A 15183-nucleotide genomic window follows, 5' to 3' on the forward strand; every position below is an offset into this window, starting at 1 on the left:
GATGGCTCATATGAAAAAAGAGAAATGTAGGTGTTTTTCAAGACCAAGTCTTTTCCAGCACTTCGGGAGCCTGAGGCAGGAGGATGGTAAGTCTGAGTCTTAGCTGAGTGATGTAGCAACTTGGTGAGACCCTGTCTGAAAATTTAAAAAGTAAAAAGACTGAGTTAGAGCTCAGTTGATTTCCCTGGGAAGGTGGAAAGTTCAAAGCGGTACAGACATTTTGGGTTTTTTTCTTCTTTCTTCTGTGCTACTGAGGGTTGAACCCAGAGCCATCACCTTGAGCTACATTCCCAGCCCTTTCCTATTTTTCAGTTTTGAAACAGGGTCTCACTAGATCATGAAGTTACCCAGGCTGGGTTTGAACCTGCAGTCCTCCTGCCTCAGCCTCCTACAGTGCTGGGATTACAGGTGTGTGCCTCTGCACCCAGCTCACATAGTAAATATCGTAGGCTTTGTGGGCCCTACAGCCTCCATGACAACTACCAACTCTGCTTTTGCAGCCAAGCAGCAGCCACAGACACAGAAATGAGTGCATGATTATGTTCCAATAAAACTTTATGAACACTGAAATACTGAGCTCTATACATTCACGTATTGCAGAAGATGTCCCTCTTTTGATTTTTTTCCCTCCAGCTAAAAAAAGGGAAATCCTTTTTTGCAGTGGTTCACACTGCAGTGGTTCACACCTGTAGTCCCAGCACTCTGGAAGGCTGAGTCAGGAGGACCACAAGTTGGATCACAAGCTAGGGGACTCAGTGACTTAGTGAGCCCTGCCTTAAAATACACTAGAGCTGGGGATGGAGCTCAGTTCAAAGCCCCTGGGTTCAATCTCCAGTACCAGAAAAAAAAAGTGCATATGAGAAACGGTTTGTCGGGGCTGAGGATATAGCTCAGTGGACAAGTGCCTGCTTGGCAAGTGCAAGGTCTTGAGTTCGATTCCCGGTACCAGATTTGTGGAAGAAGCCAGATATAAGAGCAGACACCCAGCAATCCCCTCTGCACAGGTCACAGGAATTCTTCACCCACCAGGTCCCCCAGCTGTTACCACGATGGCCCTAGAGGAAGGGACAGAGATCCAGGGACCACCCACCTGCTGTAGAATGAGGTGAAAACAGCATCCATCCACCTTGGATCTGCAAAGAAAGAACGTCTCCCCCTCCCGCCACAGGGGGGAGTTTCACCTGCGGAGCTTCCAGCCCCTAGATGACACCAGTTAACCACAAGTGGTTCTCCAAAGGCCATCGCCACGGTGTCAGAGTGACCTGGCAGCAAGTGAGGCTCAAGGAGGGTTCCGTGGTGCACACCTGTGATCCCAGCTCTTGGGAAGCTGAAGGAGGAGGATCTTGAGTTGGAGTCCAGCCTGTTGCTTAGTGCAGCTCTTATCAAAAAAAGATTACTGGGTCTTTGTGATAAGGTTGTGCTTGCCTTTGCGCAGAATCATGAAGCCAGAATCCCATCTAACCAACTCCTTTTTCCGACTTCACAGATGACTCTGCTCCTGGGGAAAACATCCGGGGAAAGGTGGTGCATGTTGGCTGGATCGGGGAAAGTATGGCAGCGTTGCAGACAATGGGGGAAATGGCTGGGATATGGGGACAGGGAGATGGGGTGGAGGGGAAGGAAGATCACAGCTTTGAGGGCAGCCTGGCAGTTTAGTGAGACTCTGCCTCAAAATAAAATTTACAGAAGGGCCAGAGGTATGGCAGTGGTAGAGTGCTTGAGTGGAAGATACGAGACTCTGGGCTTGATCCCCAGTATAAGAAAGAGAAAGAAAGAGCGGGGTCGGGCATGCTGACGCACACTTGTAATCCCAGCACTCAGGAGGCTGAGGCAGGAGAATCACTGGGAATTTGAGGCCAGCCTGGGCTATATAGTGAGTGTGAGGCTAGCCTGGACTACATAACAAGGTCCTGACTTTAAAAAAGAAAGAAGGGCTGGGGTTTTAGCTCAGTGGTACAGTGCCTGCCTGGCCAGCATGAGGTCCTGAGTTTGATTCCTGGTACAGACATAAAAAAATAAAACTTAAAAAAAGAAAATAGGTAAGTAGATACATGGAGAACTTTTAACTCATACTTTTGATCCATGTGATGATGGTATTGTGGTTAAGTTTCTTAAGTGTGGCCATCTGTCAGCGATAAAATGTGGCCTATTTATAAATAAAATGATTTGACTTTTCAGATTTACTTCACAATAGAGAGTGAGTAATCATAGATTCAGGCAAAACTGGATGAGAAAGAGTGAAAGTCTGGTGAACAGTAGGATATTAACAGTCTCAAAGAACCTACCCACAAGGTACTTAATAATTTCTAAAGAGGAAGTGCTAAGTTTCAAGTGCAGAGGTCTGGCGGCTGCTGCCTCAGCCAAGTGATTTCATTTCTTTTTCTTTTTCTTTTTTTCCGGTACCGGGAATCGAACTCTTGACCTCATGCTTGCCAGGCAGGTGCTGTGCCGCTGAGCTAAATCCCCAGCCCCTCATTTTTTTCCTTTCAACCTTGTCTTTTTTTTTTTTTTTTTTTTTTTTTGCACTGGGACTGCAGTGGATCAAGATTAACACTGCCAATACAGGACTAACCATTGCAGGTACTCCTGATAGGAAACAGTGAGGACACTGATACAAACTCGCAGGGCACGGTGGTGCACACCTGTAATCCCAGCACTTGGCAGGCGGAAGCAGGAGGATTGCAGTGAGTTCTAGGCAAGCCAGAACTACATAGCGAGTCTCAAGGAAAGGAGGAAGAGGAGAATACAGCCTCACTTCTGAGCCCTTTTTTTTGGGGTTTTTTTTTTTTTGAGACAGGGTCTTGCGGGGATTTAGCTCAGCGGCACAGCACCTGCCTGGCAAGTGCAAGGTCGTGAGTTCGATTCCTGGTACCAGAAAAAGACAAAAAACAAACAAACTGTGAGACAGGGTCTTGCTATGTTAAGCTCACTGTGTAACCCATGCTGGCCTCAGATTTGTGGCAATTCTCCCGCCTCAGCCTCCCCAATGCTGAGATGACATACATGCCCCACAATGCCCAGTTCTGAGGCCTTCTTGCCAAAAACACACAGTATACTCTGCCATAAGGTAGAATAAATTTGGGGTGTTTTTGGGTAAATGGATGCATCTTGAGACCATAATGTTAAGTGAAATAAATCAGACACACAGTTTGTATATTACATGGTTTTATCTTAACTGAGAAACCCAAAATATAAAGAGCAAAATGATAGATAATAGGAAAGAGGAAGATAGAGCTTTCTCAAAGGGGAGAGGGGCCAAGAGAGAGAAGAAGGGTGGAGGGAAGGGACGGAGGGAGAGGATAAAGAATTAATATGTATTATGTACTCGTACCAGCTCCCCCCACTGAGTGCTAGCATTATGCACTGGAAATATATACTCATAAAAATAAAGTTTTAAAATGCTTAGTATTGGGGCTGGGGATTTAGCTCAGCGGCACAGTGCCTGCCTGGCAAGCATGAGTTTGATTCCTGGTACCAGAAAAAAAACCAAAAACAAAAAATGCTTAGTATGGATCTAGCAGTAAGGAAATACCACACTCTCAAGTTGAAGGATATTCTACCAAATAGCTAATCTCTATTTCTAAAAGTGTCAAAGGTGCTAGGGCTGTAGTTCAGTGGCACAGCACCTGCCTGGCAAATGTGAGGTCCTGAGTTCGATTCCTAGTACAGAAAAAAAAAAAGAAAGAAATGTCAAGATCATGAAAGACAAAGGAGCAGGAACTGTTGCAATTGAAAGAGACTAAAGAAAACACTGAATGCAGCAAATGATCTGGGATTTTTTTCTTCTTCTTCTTTAAAATTCAGTAATGAGACAGTTGATAAAATGTGATTACCGTTTGTCACCTTCCAGCTTCTGATTTTGCTGAGGGTATATGAAAGAATGCCTTGTTCCCAGGAAGCTCAATGAAATATTTACATCAATGGGCTGATGGATGCACAAGAGTTCATAGATAAATGGGCGGCTGAATGAGTCAAAGTATGAATGAATTCACACACGGATGCCTGTATGAATGGACAGATAAGTGGATGGATGAATGGAAGGCTAGATGGACAGATAGGAGCTCGAACTGCTAATGAGTGGGCAACCATTATTCTTGCCAGGACTAAATTCCTCTAAAGCCACTTTTTTTGTGGGAGAGAAATCATCTTATCTCATTTAAAACATGAAGGTGGGTGTGATGGTGCATGTCTGTAATCCTAGTACTTGGGAGGCCGAGGCAGGAGGATCACTGTAAGTTCGAGGCCAGCCTGGGCTGGATAGTAAATTCAAGGTGAGCAGGAACTACACAGTGAGACTGTCTCAAAAACAAACAAACAAACAACAACAACAACAAATGTTTAAGCCATGAAGATTTTTGTATCTATTATTGTTTGCAGCTCGGTGTAATCTTTTTTTGTTTTGTATTTTGTCCTTTTTGAGACAGGGTCTCGCTATGCAGGTTCAGGCTGGCCTTGAGCTTACTCTGTAGCCCAGGCTGGTCTCGAACTCATAATGATCCTCCTGCCTCAGCCTCCCGAGTGCTGGAATTACAGGTGTGTGCCACCATGCCCAGGGTTTTTTTCTTTTTGGTACTGGGAATTGAACTCATGACCTCACGCTTGCCAGGCAGGCACTGTGCCACTGAGCGACATCCAAGCCCCAGTCTTAATATCATTATTAAAAGAAATAACCCCTTCAGTGTCATGGTGCACACATGTAATCCCAGCACTGTGGGAGGCTGAGGCAGCAAGGTTGCATTTGGGCGGGGGGGAGTATCAGAAATTGAACTCAGGACCCCATGCTCGCCAGGCAGGCGCTGTGCCGTTGAGCTATCTCCCCAGTAAGGTCGCATGTTTGACCCCAGCCTGGACAATGTAGTGACTTAGCCGCACCCTGTCTCAAAATAAAAAGTAAAAGGGAGTAGAGATACAGCTCAGTGTGAAGGCCCTAGGTTCCATCCCCAGTACCACAAAAAAATTAAATAATTTTTAAACTTCAGTCTCTGGGTCATGCTAAGCACCACCTCAAGGGACCAGGGAATCTAGTATGTTTTTCCAAAAAAGTCTTAGGACTACATTGTTGTCATTTTTTTTCCTCCTTCTTTTTTGGAATGTGGTACTAGGGAGTGAACCTAGTGCCCTCCCAGAACCAGATTCCTAACCCTTTTATAATTTCTTTTTGAGACAGAGTCTTGCTAAATTGGTAAATTGTCCAGGCTGGACTTGAACTTGCAATCCTCCTGCCTCAGCCTCCCAGAGTACTAGGATAACAGGCACATGCTAAGACGCCCCAGCTAAAGGCTGCGTGGGTTCCCCATGATACTGATGTTCCCTAAGAGCCACCACCCTCCCTAATGACAAACTGGGTGGAAATCTTCCTGTTTCCTGTAACTTGGTCCCTTCCCTTTTCTCTCCTAAGATTTGAAAGCTGCCAACAAATCAGATCTTCGTAGCAGGATGCAGGAGGATCCGATTGCAGTCTTTAAGGACTGGGTGGGTTCAAGCAACCTCCACTCACATGGTTGTGTTATTTGATCACTCTGTGCTTATTTCCTTCCTTCTGGAAGTGCTGATAATAGTGACTACCCTATAGAGTTATTCTGAGGACCCCATGAATTGCAAACCCCACTGGGCTCTAATTTGAAATCCTCCTGCCTCAGCCTCCCAGAGTGCTGGGATATAGGTGTGCACTGCCACACCTGCCTCTGCACTGACTCTTTTACTATTAGAGTTTGCCTTGTCTCTGAAAGGCTATCAAATGAACCTGGGCCACTTGTTACAGAGATTTTTCTCTGCCTCACTATCTCCACTATCACCTGCACCCCCAAACTGCTGCTTTCCCTATTTTGTTTTCTCCTTAGTTTGCTTTGCTTTGTCCGCTTGTTTTTTTTTGTTTTTGTTTTTTGTTTTTTTTTTTTGGTACTGGGAATCGAACTCAGGACCTTGTTCTTTCCAGGCAGGCACTTGTGCCGCTGAGCTATATTCCCAGCCACATTTGTTCACTTGCTTGATTTCTTCTCTTACCGTCTTTTCTTTTTTTGCAGTATCAGGGATTGAACCCAGGGCCTCAAGCATGCTAGGCCAAAGCTCTGCTACTAGTTGGGTATAGTGGCACAGGCCTCTAATCCCAGCACTCTGGGAGGCTGAAGCAGGAAGACTGCAAGTTCAAGGCCAGCCTGGGCAACTTAGCAATTTAGAGAGACCCTGTCTCAAAGTAAAATGTTGAAAAGGGCTAGAAATGTAGCTCATTGTAAAGACTCTGGGTTTGATCCCCAGCACCACAAAAGAGAGAGCGAGAGACACAGAAAGAGACCGATGCCCCAGTTCCCGCGTCAGTACTTAACACTCATTACAATAGCGATCGTCTGTGTCAGGCGTGGTGGTGCACAACCGTCATCCCAGCCGTTGGGAGACCGCGGCAGGAGGATCGCTTAGAGTTCGAGGCCAGCCTGGACTACATAGCAAAACCCTGATGCGACCAAAGCAAAATTAAAATATAATTAAATAAGGGAGGGGGTGGAGGAAGCACGTGAGTATTTGGGGAAAGTTTGCTGACTCCGGCCTTCCCCAACCCCACTGCCCCCAATCCAGGGAGGGCTGCAGGAGGGGAATTCCGCTGAGGGCTGCAGGCCTAGGCCTCTGTCTGCCTCTGCCTCCTTTCCCACCCTCTGCCCTCCTGAGCGGGTACTGGTGAGTGGGGCCCCACTTTGGGGGCCTGGAATTCCCCCATCAAATTCTAGACCTGTCTTCAAAAGAGCCAGTTGGGCAGGCATGAAGGTGCACACCTGGAACCCCCCCGCACACAGGAAGCTGAGGCAAGAGGGTCTCTCTGAGTCTGAGGCCAGCCTGAATTACATAGGGTTTCTCCCTATAAGGTCTGTGCTGCTCTCTCCATGGCAAAGAGGGAGATCAGGCTTCTCTGGAGCAGTGACCAGCCTGCTGAGTTCAAATCAGGATTCCCTGACTAAAGGCTGGTGACCCTGAACAGTTTGCTTAACCTCTCTGAACCCGTATCTCTGTTAGTTTATAATTACTGTACTTCCTGAAAGGCCTTATTTTTCTGTGGTGCTGGGGATCGAATCCAGGGCCTTGTCCATGCAGGCCCTTTTTAAAAGAAAGCAGAGAGACTGCAGGCCTCACGAATCCCTCAGAGGAGCCAGACAGTGTTGGCAGCTGCGCAAGGAGAAGAGGGTTCTAGATTGAGCCCCATTTTCTCAGAAGCCACTACGAGCCAGGCGTGGATCTGCACGCTCTTCATCCTAGCACTCTGGGAGGCTGAGGCAGGAAGATTGCAAATCGGAGCCCATCCTGGGCAACTTAGTGACTAAGTGAGGCCCGATCTCAAAATAAAAAATAAAAATTGGTTAGGGATGGAGCCCTGGGCTCACTGCAGCTCCTGCTCTGGCAGGGCTGAAGGTGGGCCAGGGCTGTGGAATGGGGGAAGAGCGATCTTCAGCCCCCAAAGATACAACCAACACAGAAAGAGAAATTGAACCCTTTATTGGCTCAGGCTTGGGCTTGGGGGCGGTCTGGGGAGCTCTTGAGGGGTACAAGGCCCTGATTGGCTCCTGATTGGCTCCCAGACGCCCCTGGCCCCAGCCTCTGCATTCACGAGACATTGCTTTGAGGAGTGAGGTTTCCCTGCCCGTGAGATGAGCCAGCGATTCCACAGGGGTCCGGGCAGGGCCTGAAGCCCCCAGGCAGTGTCAGTGTGGACAGGGACATGGGGACATAGCACAGCATCCACTCTGGGGGTGTGGGGGTACAGGGAGGTCACACACACATAAATATACTTTGTACCGCAACGGCCCTTCCTTGGGGGCCGGGGAGGGGTCACCCCAGCCCCATTCGGCTCTGGGCTGCCCTGCCTTAGGGGAACCTGGGGCCCAAGCTGGGGGAGACACAGGGTGGAGAGCTTGAGTGGTTTTCGGGGTGGGAATAGGCAGAATCGGCCAAATCGCGCCCAGAAGTTTCTCCTGTCTCACCCTGCCCCATGGGGACCTCCACGGCGCCCCAAACTGGTTTTTCCAGCCCTGGGTGAGTTTTGTGAGTCTCAAATAGGTACGACTGGCCAATGAGGTTCAAGAGTGGAAACGGGGGCCCAGCCCTCCTCCCCATCTCTACCTCGTGGTTTCCTTTCCCAGCAGATGAGAGGAAAGGGAAGAAGTCGCCAGAGGGGCGGCGGGTGCCATTTGGGGAAGCTGTGGACTGCGCCTGGGAGGGCTGGGGAGGGAGCCTCCAGCCCCCAGGAACAGTGGTTCCAAAGAAGTGGCCTAAGACTGTCCACAGAAGGTAGCAGGAATGATAAACTGAGACAGCGGAGCTGGGATAGGGTGGAGGCTCAGACAGGAAAATCTTAAAATCGGGGCTGAGCTTGGTGGCACACGCCTGTCATGCCAGGACTCAGGGAGGCTGAGGCAGGAGGATCCCAAATGCAAGCCCAGTCTGGGCAACTCAGTGACTTAGTGAGACCTCGTCTCAAAAAACTAAGAGGGCTGGAGCTGGGGATAGCAGTGCACACCTGTAATCCCAGCACTTGGGAGGCTGAGGCAGGAGGATCACTGAGACTTGGAAGCCAGCCTGGGCTACTTACCCAGACCATCACCCAACAAAGTTGTGGGGAGACAGGAGAGGGTTACAGGTGTAACTCAGTGTGAACACCCTGGGTTCAAGCCCCGCTACCAAGCACATGCACACATAAGCACGCACACACGGTTGTACCTGGTGGTAAACTGCTCCTACCCTGACCTCCTACTTGCTGTGACCCTAGTCCTTTGACGTTCCCTAGGGTCACCACACTGGCCTCCAGCACTGCACAGCAGCCCTGCCACCTGGCTGCTCCACGGCCTTGCCAGCTACTCTGGCTGTGGGCCTTCTTCGGATCCCCAGGTCCGGGGCGGGGCATCTTGCGTGGCAGCCCCTAACCTCCGTCTGAGGTCGCCAGTCCCTCTCTCTACAGCTCTGTGTCCTGGCCCTTTCCTTCAGACCATTGTGTTGTCCTCCAGAAACGTGGGCGACATGGGCATATGTGTGCCCCTCTCCAGCGAGCTGGAGTTGCGAAGGGGCAGGAGGCGGTGGCCCGGGGTCCTGTCCCGCCGCCCCGCCCCCCTGGCCGCCCGCTGCCAGCACTGCAGTGGCCGCAGCACCTCCCGCCGCAGGTCCCGGCTCCGCCACGTGTAGATGACGGGGTTCAGCAGCGAGTTAAGGGTGGCAAAGGCGAAGAAGTAGTGGGCTTTGTAGAGAACAGGGCAGAAGCGGACAGGACACGCATAGTCTAAGAGCAGGATGCTAAAGGCCGGCAGCCAGCAGGCGATGAAAACGCCCAGCACGATGGTGACCGTCTTGAGCAGCGCCAGCGTCTGCGGGCCGGCCAGATCCGCGTGGCTCGAGCGGACCACGCAGTAGATGCGGACATACAAGGCGACGATGGCCAACAGGATGACAGAAAAGATGGTCACCACGCACAGCACGTACTGCTTGGCGTACAGCGGCAGGACGGTGGAGCAGGTCTCCAGGCGGCCCAGGCAGTTCCAGCCCAGGATGGGGAGGCCGCCGAGGACCAGCGAGATGACCCAGGAGGCCCCGATGAGCAGCAGCATGCGGCAGCTCTTGTCGCTGCCGTACAGCTTGACCTTGGCGATGGCCACGTGCCGCTCGATGGCGATGGCCAGGAGGCTGAAGACAGAGGCAGACAGCGTGATGAAGGCCGAGCCCTCGCGGGCGAACCACTCCACCGGCGTCAGCCTCAGGGTGACGGAGCCGGACAGCAGGGTGTTGGCGATGAAGGCCACGCCTGCCAGGAGGTCGGACGCGGCCAGGTTGCCCAGGAAGAGATACATGGCCGAGTGCAGCTTGCTGTTCCGGCCCACGGCGACCAGCACCAGCAGGTTTTCCACCACGATGGCGCAGCACAGGATGACGATGAAGGCCGAGGCCACCTGGCGGGATGCCGTCTCCTGCACGTCCAGAGTCTCCTTGGTGTAGTTGTAGTGCTCCCGGACCTTGCTGGAACTGAGGTACTCAGAGTAGAAAGCGCCCATGGTGGGGCTCAGTGGCCAGCCGGGGCCATGGAGCTGTCACACTGTGGAGGACAGAGACAGGCAGACAGACAGACAACGCGTCAGAGCTGTGGACGGCCGCCGCCAGCCAACACGGTTGTCGTTCAGATTCCGGCTCCGTGCTGGGCGAAATCCCGGCGCACGCCTGCAGTCCCAGCATTCAGGAGCTGGAGGCAGGAGGATCGCTGCGCGTTTGAGGCCAGTGTGGGCTACACAGCGAGACCAGCTCAAAAGAAGAAAGACAGAAAGTTCTGATTCTGGGACTTCTCACCGAGGCCGCATGAAGTTGGGTGTATCATCTCTTCTTCTTCTTTTTTGTTCAATCCATGGGGACTGAACCCAAGTCTGAACTATATCCCCACCCCACCCTTTTTATTTCTTATTTTGAGACAGAGTCTTGCTAAATTCCCTAAACTGGGCTGGAATCTGGGATCCTCCTGCCTCAGCCTTCCAGAGTGCTGGGATTACAGGCGTGAGGCACCCCTCCTGCTTTACATCTGGCATATCGGGGATATCCATATACTCTTGGAAGTCTCCAGAAAGTGGCAGGGCCAGGGAGACTGGCTCCACTGCCTCTGTTGCCCCTGAGGGGTACTCTTTCAAAGGAACAGACAGACACCCTCCCTCCCCGGAGTGCTCGGAAGGAAAACCCTTGTGGACAGCCTGAAGCAGGCATCTCCTCTCTTCAACACACAGAAGCCTCGGGCCTCATGGAGGCCTGTGACCTAGGTCAGCGAGATCCTTGCCACTGATAGCACGCTGCCCAGTTCATTGCCACCCACTGGCACATTTCAGGCGGGGTAGAAGCCTGGAGGCCCTGGGCACTCCCAAGATAAGAGTGTGGGGAGACACCAGGGCGCCCTGGGGTTCAGGCCTCCCAGCATCACACTATCTTTAAGGACACAGGGCTAGGAGCTGGTGCAGCCTGAGCCTATCCCCACCCCATTCTGGTCCATGGGCAAGGCACTATATACCCAGCCTCTGACCTCAGCACCCTAATCTGTGCAATGGGTACAAGAAAGCCTCCTTCACAAGAGTGACAAGAAAATATTTTGGGGGGATATTGAAACTGAGTCTCACTGTGTAGCCCAGGCTGGCCTCAAACTCACGGTGATCCTCCTGCCTCAGTCTCCTAAGTGCTGAGATCACAGGCCAGGACACCACGCCTGGCTAAAAATAACCTTTTAAAAGATGTGTGAAACCAGAAACCTATAACCCCAGTGCCTGGGAGACTGAGGAGGATCGCTTGAGCCCAGGGCAACATAGCAAGACTCCATTTTTTAAAACAAAAAAACTCGTGAAGAATGCTTAGCACACAGCAAGTAGTAGCTAACGTTATTCTTTTTCCTTTTCCGGACACACAGGGCTCTGGGCTGGGTGCCCTCCACCCAGCCTTTTGGGAGCGGGTGCTGACTAAGTCAACCAAGAGAGACTCCGAACAGCTTGTTCCCATCAGCACCATCTTACTCTGCCCTGGGCCAGAGGGTCCCTGGGGGTGGGCAGGGCGCTGGCACCCCCTCCCGGGCCAGGATGAAATCCAGATGTGTGAGGCCCCTGGAACAAACAGGGTGGAGTCCTAGTCACATCCGCTGTGGGGAAGGCTGGCTGGGGGGAGTGGGGATGGGGGCTCACCAGAGACCCATCTGGGAGGTCCTGGCTGGGGAGATGCAGCAGCTGCGCTGAAGTCACGTGAGCCCTGGGGCGGGAGCAGGGCACCCGCTTCCATGGAAACCTGAGTCACCCACCGCCCCCTTCTCAAGAAAAACTGAGCCGCAGGGGAAGCGGCGGGAGGAGGATTTCGTGGGCCCGGGAAGATGAGGGGCACACACTGGGGCAGCGTGGTGATGGGGTCTCAGAGGAGCCGGATTGGAGGGGTGCAGGGAGGCAGCTCCAGGTCTTAGCTAACCGGGCAGGAAGACGGGGAGTCCCTGGAAGCCCGCCTGGCAAGGACCACGTGTGAGCCCGAAGCAACCGTCCAGAAAAGGCCGGTTGGGCCGGTTCTTGGGGTGTGCCTAGGAGTGCTGGGGCTTCCGGGGTCGCCCAGACATCTCAATTCCCGGACGCCCCCTCTGTCCCCATAGAGGCAGCTGCTCCCTCTAGGCGGAGGGACATCCGTCCTAGTTTGGGAACAGAGAAGAGCTTGTGCATGTCCTCGCGGACAGCTGCCCCGCCCTGATCGCCACACAGAGGTCCCTTGTTCCACTGCCGGACAGGGCCCCGGGCAACTCGATGCCCTCTGCCCGCTGCAGCCAGTCCCAGGCTGGATCGACCTTAACAAACTGGCTGTCGGACCGGAAACAGCCTGCACTCTGATTGGCTCGATTTTCAATACTAGCGCACGGAGCGATTTGCCTATTGGTTGGAGCTTTCCATCCTCAGGCTCTGATTGGTGCAGTTGGGGGCACTCTACGGCTTGTTCCCACCCTCCCTGTTTATAAGCGATGGCGCTCAGCTCTCTTTCAGATACTGGAGTTAAAGCATCGCGGGCTCGGTCCCTGAGGGCCAGGCTGAACCGCTGCCTGACCGCTGGGTCACCCCTTCAGACGCCCCCACGCTGGCCTGAGGCTTAAGCATACAGGTCCCTTCCCAGGCCTGGGAAGCACATTAGCCGGTGGGCAAAAAGCCCAGGATTTGCCTCATCGCCGCCCCCTCTGCAGCTCAGGAGGGGGTCACCGCCCCTCTCCATTTTGGCTTCGGGGACGGGAAAGATTTACTGCCGCTTCCTGGACAAATAAGAAATGTGCTCAGCGCGCACCCCTGAGGGACCAGGCCAGAAAGTGGGTCTTCCTTCCTAAAGGCGAAGACTGTGGGCTCTGACACCCGCGAACCTAAGTAATCGGTAGCAGGAGGGCAGCTCTCTTAGTTCCACAAGGGGAAACTGAGGCCCACCCAGTGTGGCCCTATCTCATCTGCCCTACCAGAACTTTGTCAAGGCAGGAGCTTGGGCAGGTTAACACTTCCCACGGAGGCAGCAGGGCCCAGGCTTCGGGCTGGCAGAAGCAGCGCCCTCCACAGGGTCAGAGGATGGCCTAGTCTGCCTCCCCTCCAGTGCTATACTCTGAGCACCGGCTTCACGCAGAGCCGGGCTCCTGCTCACCTCCCCAGACAGTCCCGGCTTCCGCTCAAAGGTTCAAGAAGCCAGGAGTGGTGCTGCAGGACTGTACTCCCAGCACTCAGGAGGCTGAGGCAGGAGGATGGCAAGTTCCAGCCCAGCCTCTGCTATTGGCTATCAGAGCATGAACTTCATATTGACCCTGCCTTAAAAAAAAAAAAAACTTCAAACAGGACAGAATGGCCAGGCCTGAAATGGAAATGGAAGGTGGGACCAAGGGACAGGGCTTGCACGGGGCAAGAAGACTGAGCACATTTCGGGGGAGATCAGCAGAAGGGAAGGCCAGAGAGAGGCCGGAGGGAGGCTCAGCGGCTTCCCCATCTTCCTTCTCCCTCCTGCTGTAGACAGCCAGACGCTGTGGTCACATCCCACTGGTCACAGTTCCCACTTGTCACCCACAGATCCTCTGGCCCTCGGCAGGACCAGCTCTCTCTTCACTTGTCTTTCTTTTGGTTCCTCCCTGGCTGTCAGCACCTCCCCGCCCCCTTCTCAACCAAGCACTGTGTGGGGGTGTGGCTTTCAAACCTGGAACTCCCTGGGTCACTCCACAGCTCCACAACCTTCCATGGCTCCCTATGCCCCAGTGGTGTGGCTCCTGCCCACCTTGCCTCTGCCCACTCACCTCCCTAGGGCCCGGCCACTCTGACCACAGTAACTTCCTAAAAGCCACCCAGACCCCCACCTCTGAGCCAGGGCCCCTGCTGTTCCTCCACCTGCTCCCTCCTCCTCCCAAAGCCTGCACTGTCTCTCTCCTCTTTGCAGGTTTCTATATAAAGGTCACTTCCCAGAGGGGCCTCCCCGGCCACCAGCCTCCAGCAGCAGCCTCCTCAAACTATTACAGCATCTTGGTTTATTATCTCCACAGCACTTGTCACTATAAAGACCTTATCTTGTCTTCCGTCTGCCTTTCCAATGTATGATGTAAACTGCAGTTGGCCAATGACCAAGTTGTCCTCAACCCTTTCAAGGATGCCTGATGCGAACAAGGCACTCGAACGTGTGTGTGGAGTGGGCGGAGAGATGAACGAACCAAAGAATGAATGAACGATCCAACCGAGGAGACCCTGGGGGGAGGCTCCTCAGGGCCGTCCAGGCTCCAAGAGCAAAGGGGCCAGAGATGCCCGATTCTCCCTGCAGCCCCGGCCCCGCCAAGCCCGGCCCGTCGCCCAGGAGACCGCGGCAGGACCCGCCCCGCCCCGCGCCGCGCCAGCCGCACTTGTGGCCTCCTTATCGGGCCGAAGAATGCGCGGTATCCACACTCGCGCTGGGGTGGCGCCTCCTCGCCCCGAGACCGTCACACGCGCGGGACCCCCACACCGTCGGGGGGGGGCGGGCGACTCCCGCGGACCTCGCCGCGGCGCTCCGCCTCCAGACTCCCGGGGGCCAGAGAGGGCAGGGGAGGGGCCCCAGCGGCAGCGGCTACACCCCCACGTGCCAAAGCCCGCCTGGCGCCACGGGGGGCACCGTGGGCGCGGCAAGTGGCATCTGCCTGACAAGGACAGAGGCGGGGGAGGGGTGGAAATCCCCGGGTGAGTCAACTCGTGCCGGGGGAGGGGGCGAGGCTCGGCCCGGGACTCTGCGGAGCGTGCGACGCCACGCGTGCCTCCCCCACGCGCCATCGCTGGGCTGGCGGGGGGGACGAGAAGGCGCCTGAGCCACGCCGTCCCTCTCCGCTCCTTCCAGAACAGAGCCGCGCCCCAGCAGGGGCGACTGGGGGAGACCAAGCGCTCGGGGAAACCGAGGCACGAAGCTGGGCACGCAGACGGCGAAGGCTGCCCCGCCCGGGGTCTCACCCGGACCCCGCGCTGCAGCGCGCCGCACCTTCGCGCCCCGGGCTCCGCCGGACGCAGCCGGGCGCGGGGTGCAGCGCGCCCCCCCGGGCCCACCCCCGAGCCGGGTCCCACGGCCCGCCGCCCCGAGTCTTCAGCTTCGAAAGCGCTCGGATTCCGCCTCGTCTTCGGCGCCAACTTCCTGCCCGGGGAAGGCGGGGAGCGCAGTCCAGGAGTTCGCGGCCGAGCCGCCTGGGGCCGCCTG

The 15183-nt window shown here is 54.2% G+C and overlaps 1 protein-coding gene across 1 annotated transcript; it reads right to left on the reverse strand.

Moving 5' to 3' along the window:
* Positions 1–8495: 8495 nt before the first annotated feature.
* S1pr2 (sphingosine-1-phosphate receptor 2) lies at positions 8496–10060 on the reverse strand (the record flags this gene model as incomplete). The annotated part of the gene is given in 1 exon segment (XM_005405584.2): positions 8496–10060. A coding segment is annotated over 1 exon segment (1059 nt). The 3' UTR covers positions 8496–8960.
* Positions 10061–15183: the final 5123 nt, after the last annotated feature.

Source organism: Chinchilla lanigera, unplaced genomic scaffold (genome assembly GCF_000276665.1).
Source record: "Chinchilla lanigera isolate Chin_1 unplaced genomic scaffold, ChiLan1.0 scaffold00094, whole genome shotgun sequence".
NCBI classification, from domain to species: Eukaryota; Metazoa; Chordata; class Mammalia; order Rodentia; family Chinchillidae; genus Chinchilla; species Chinchilla lanigera.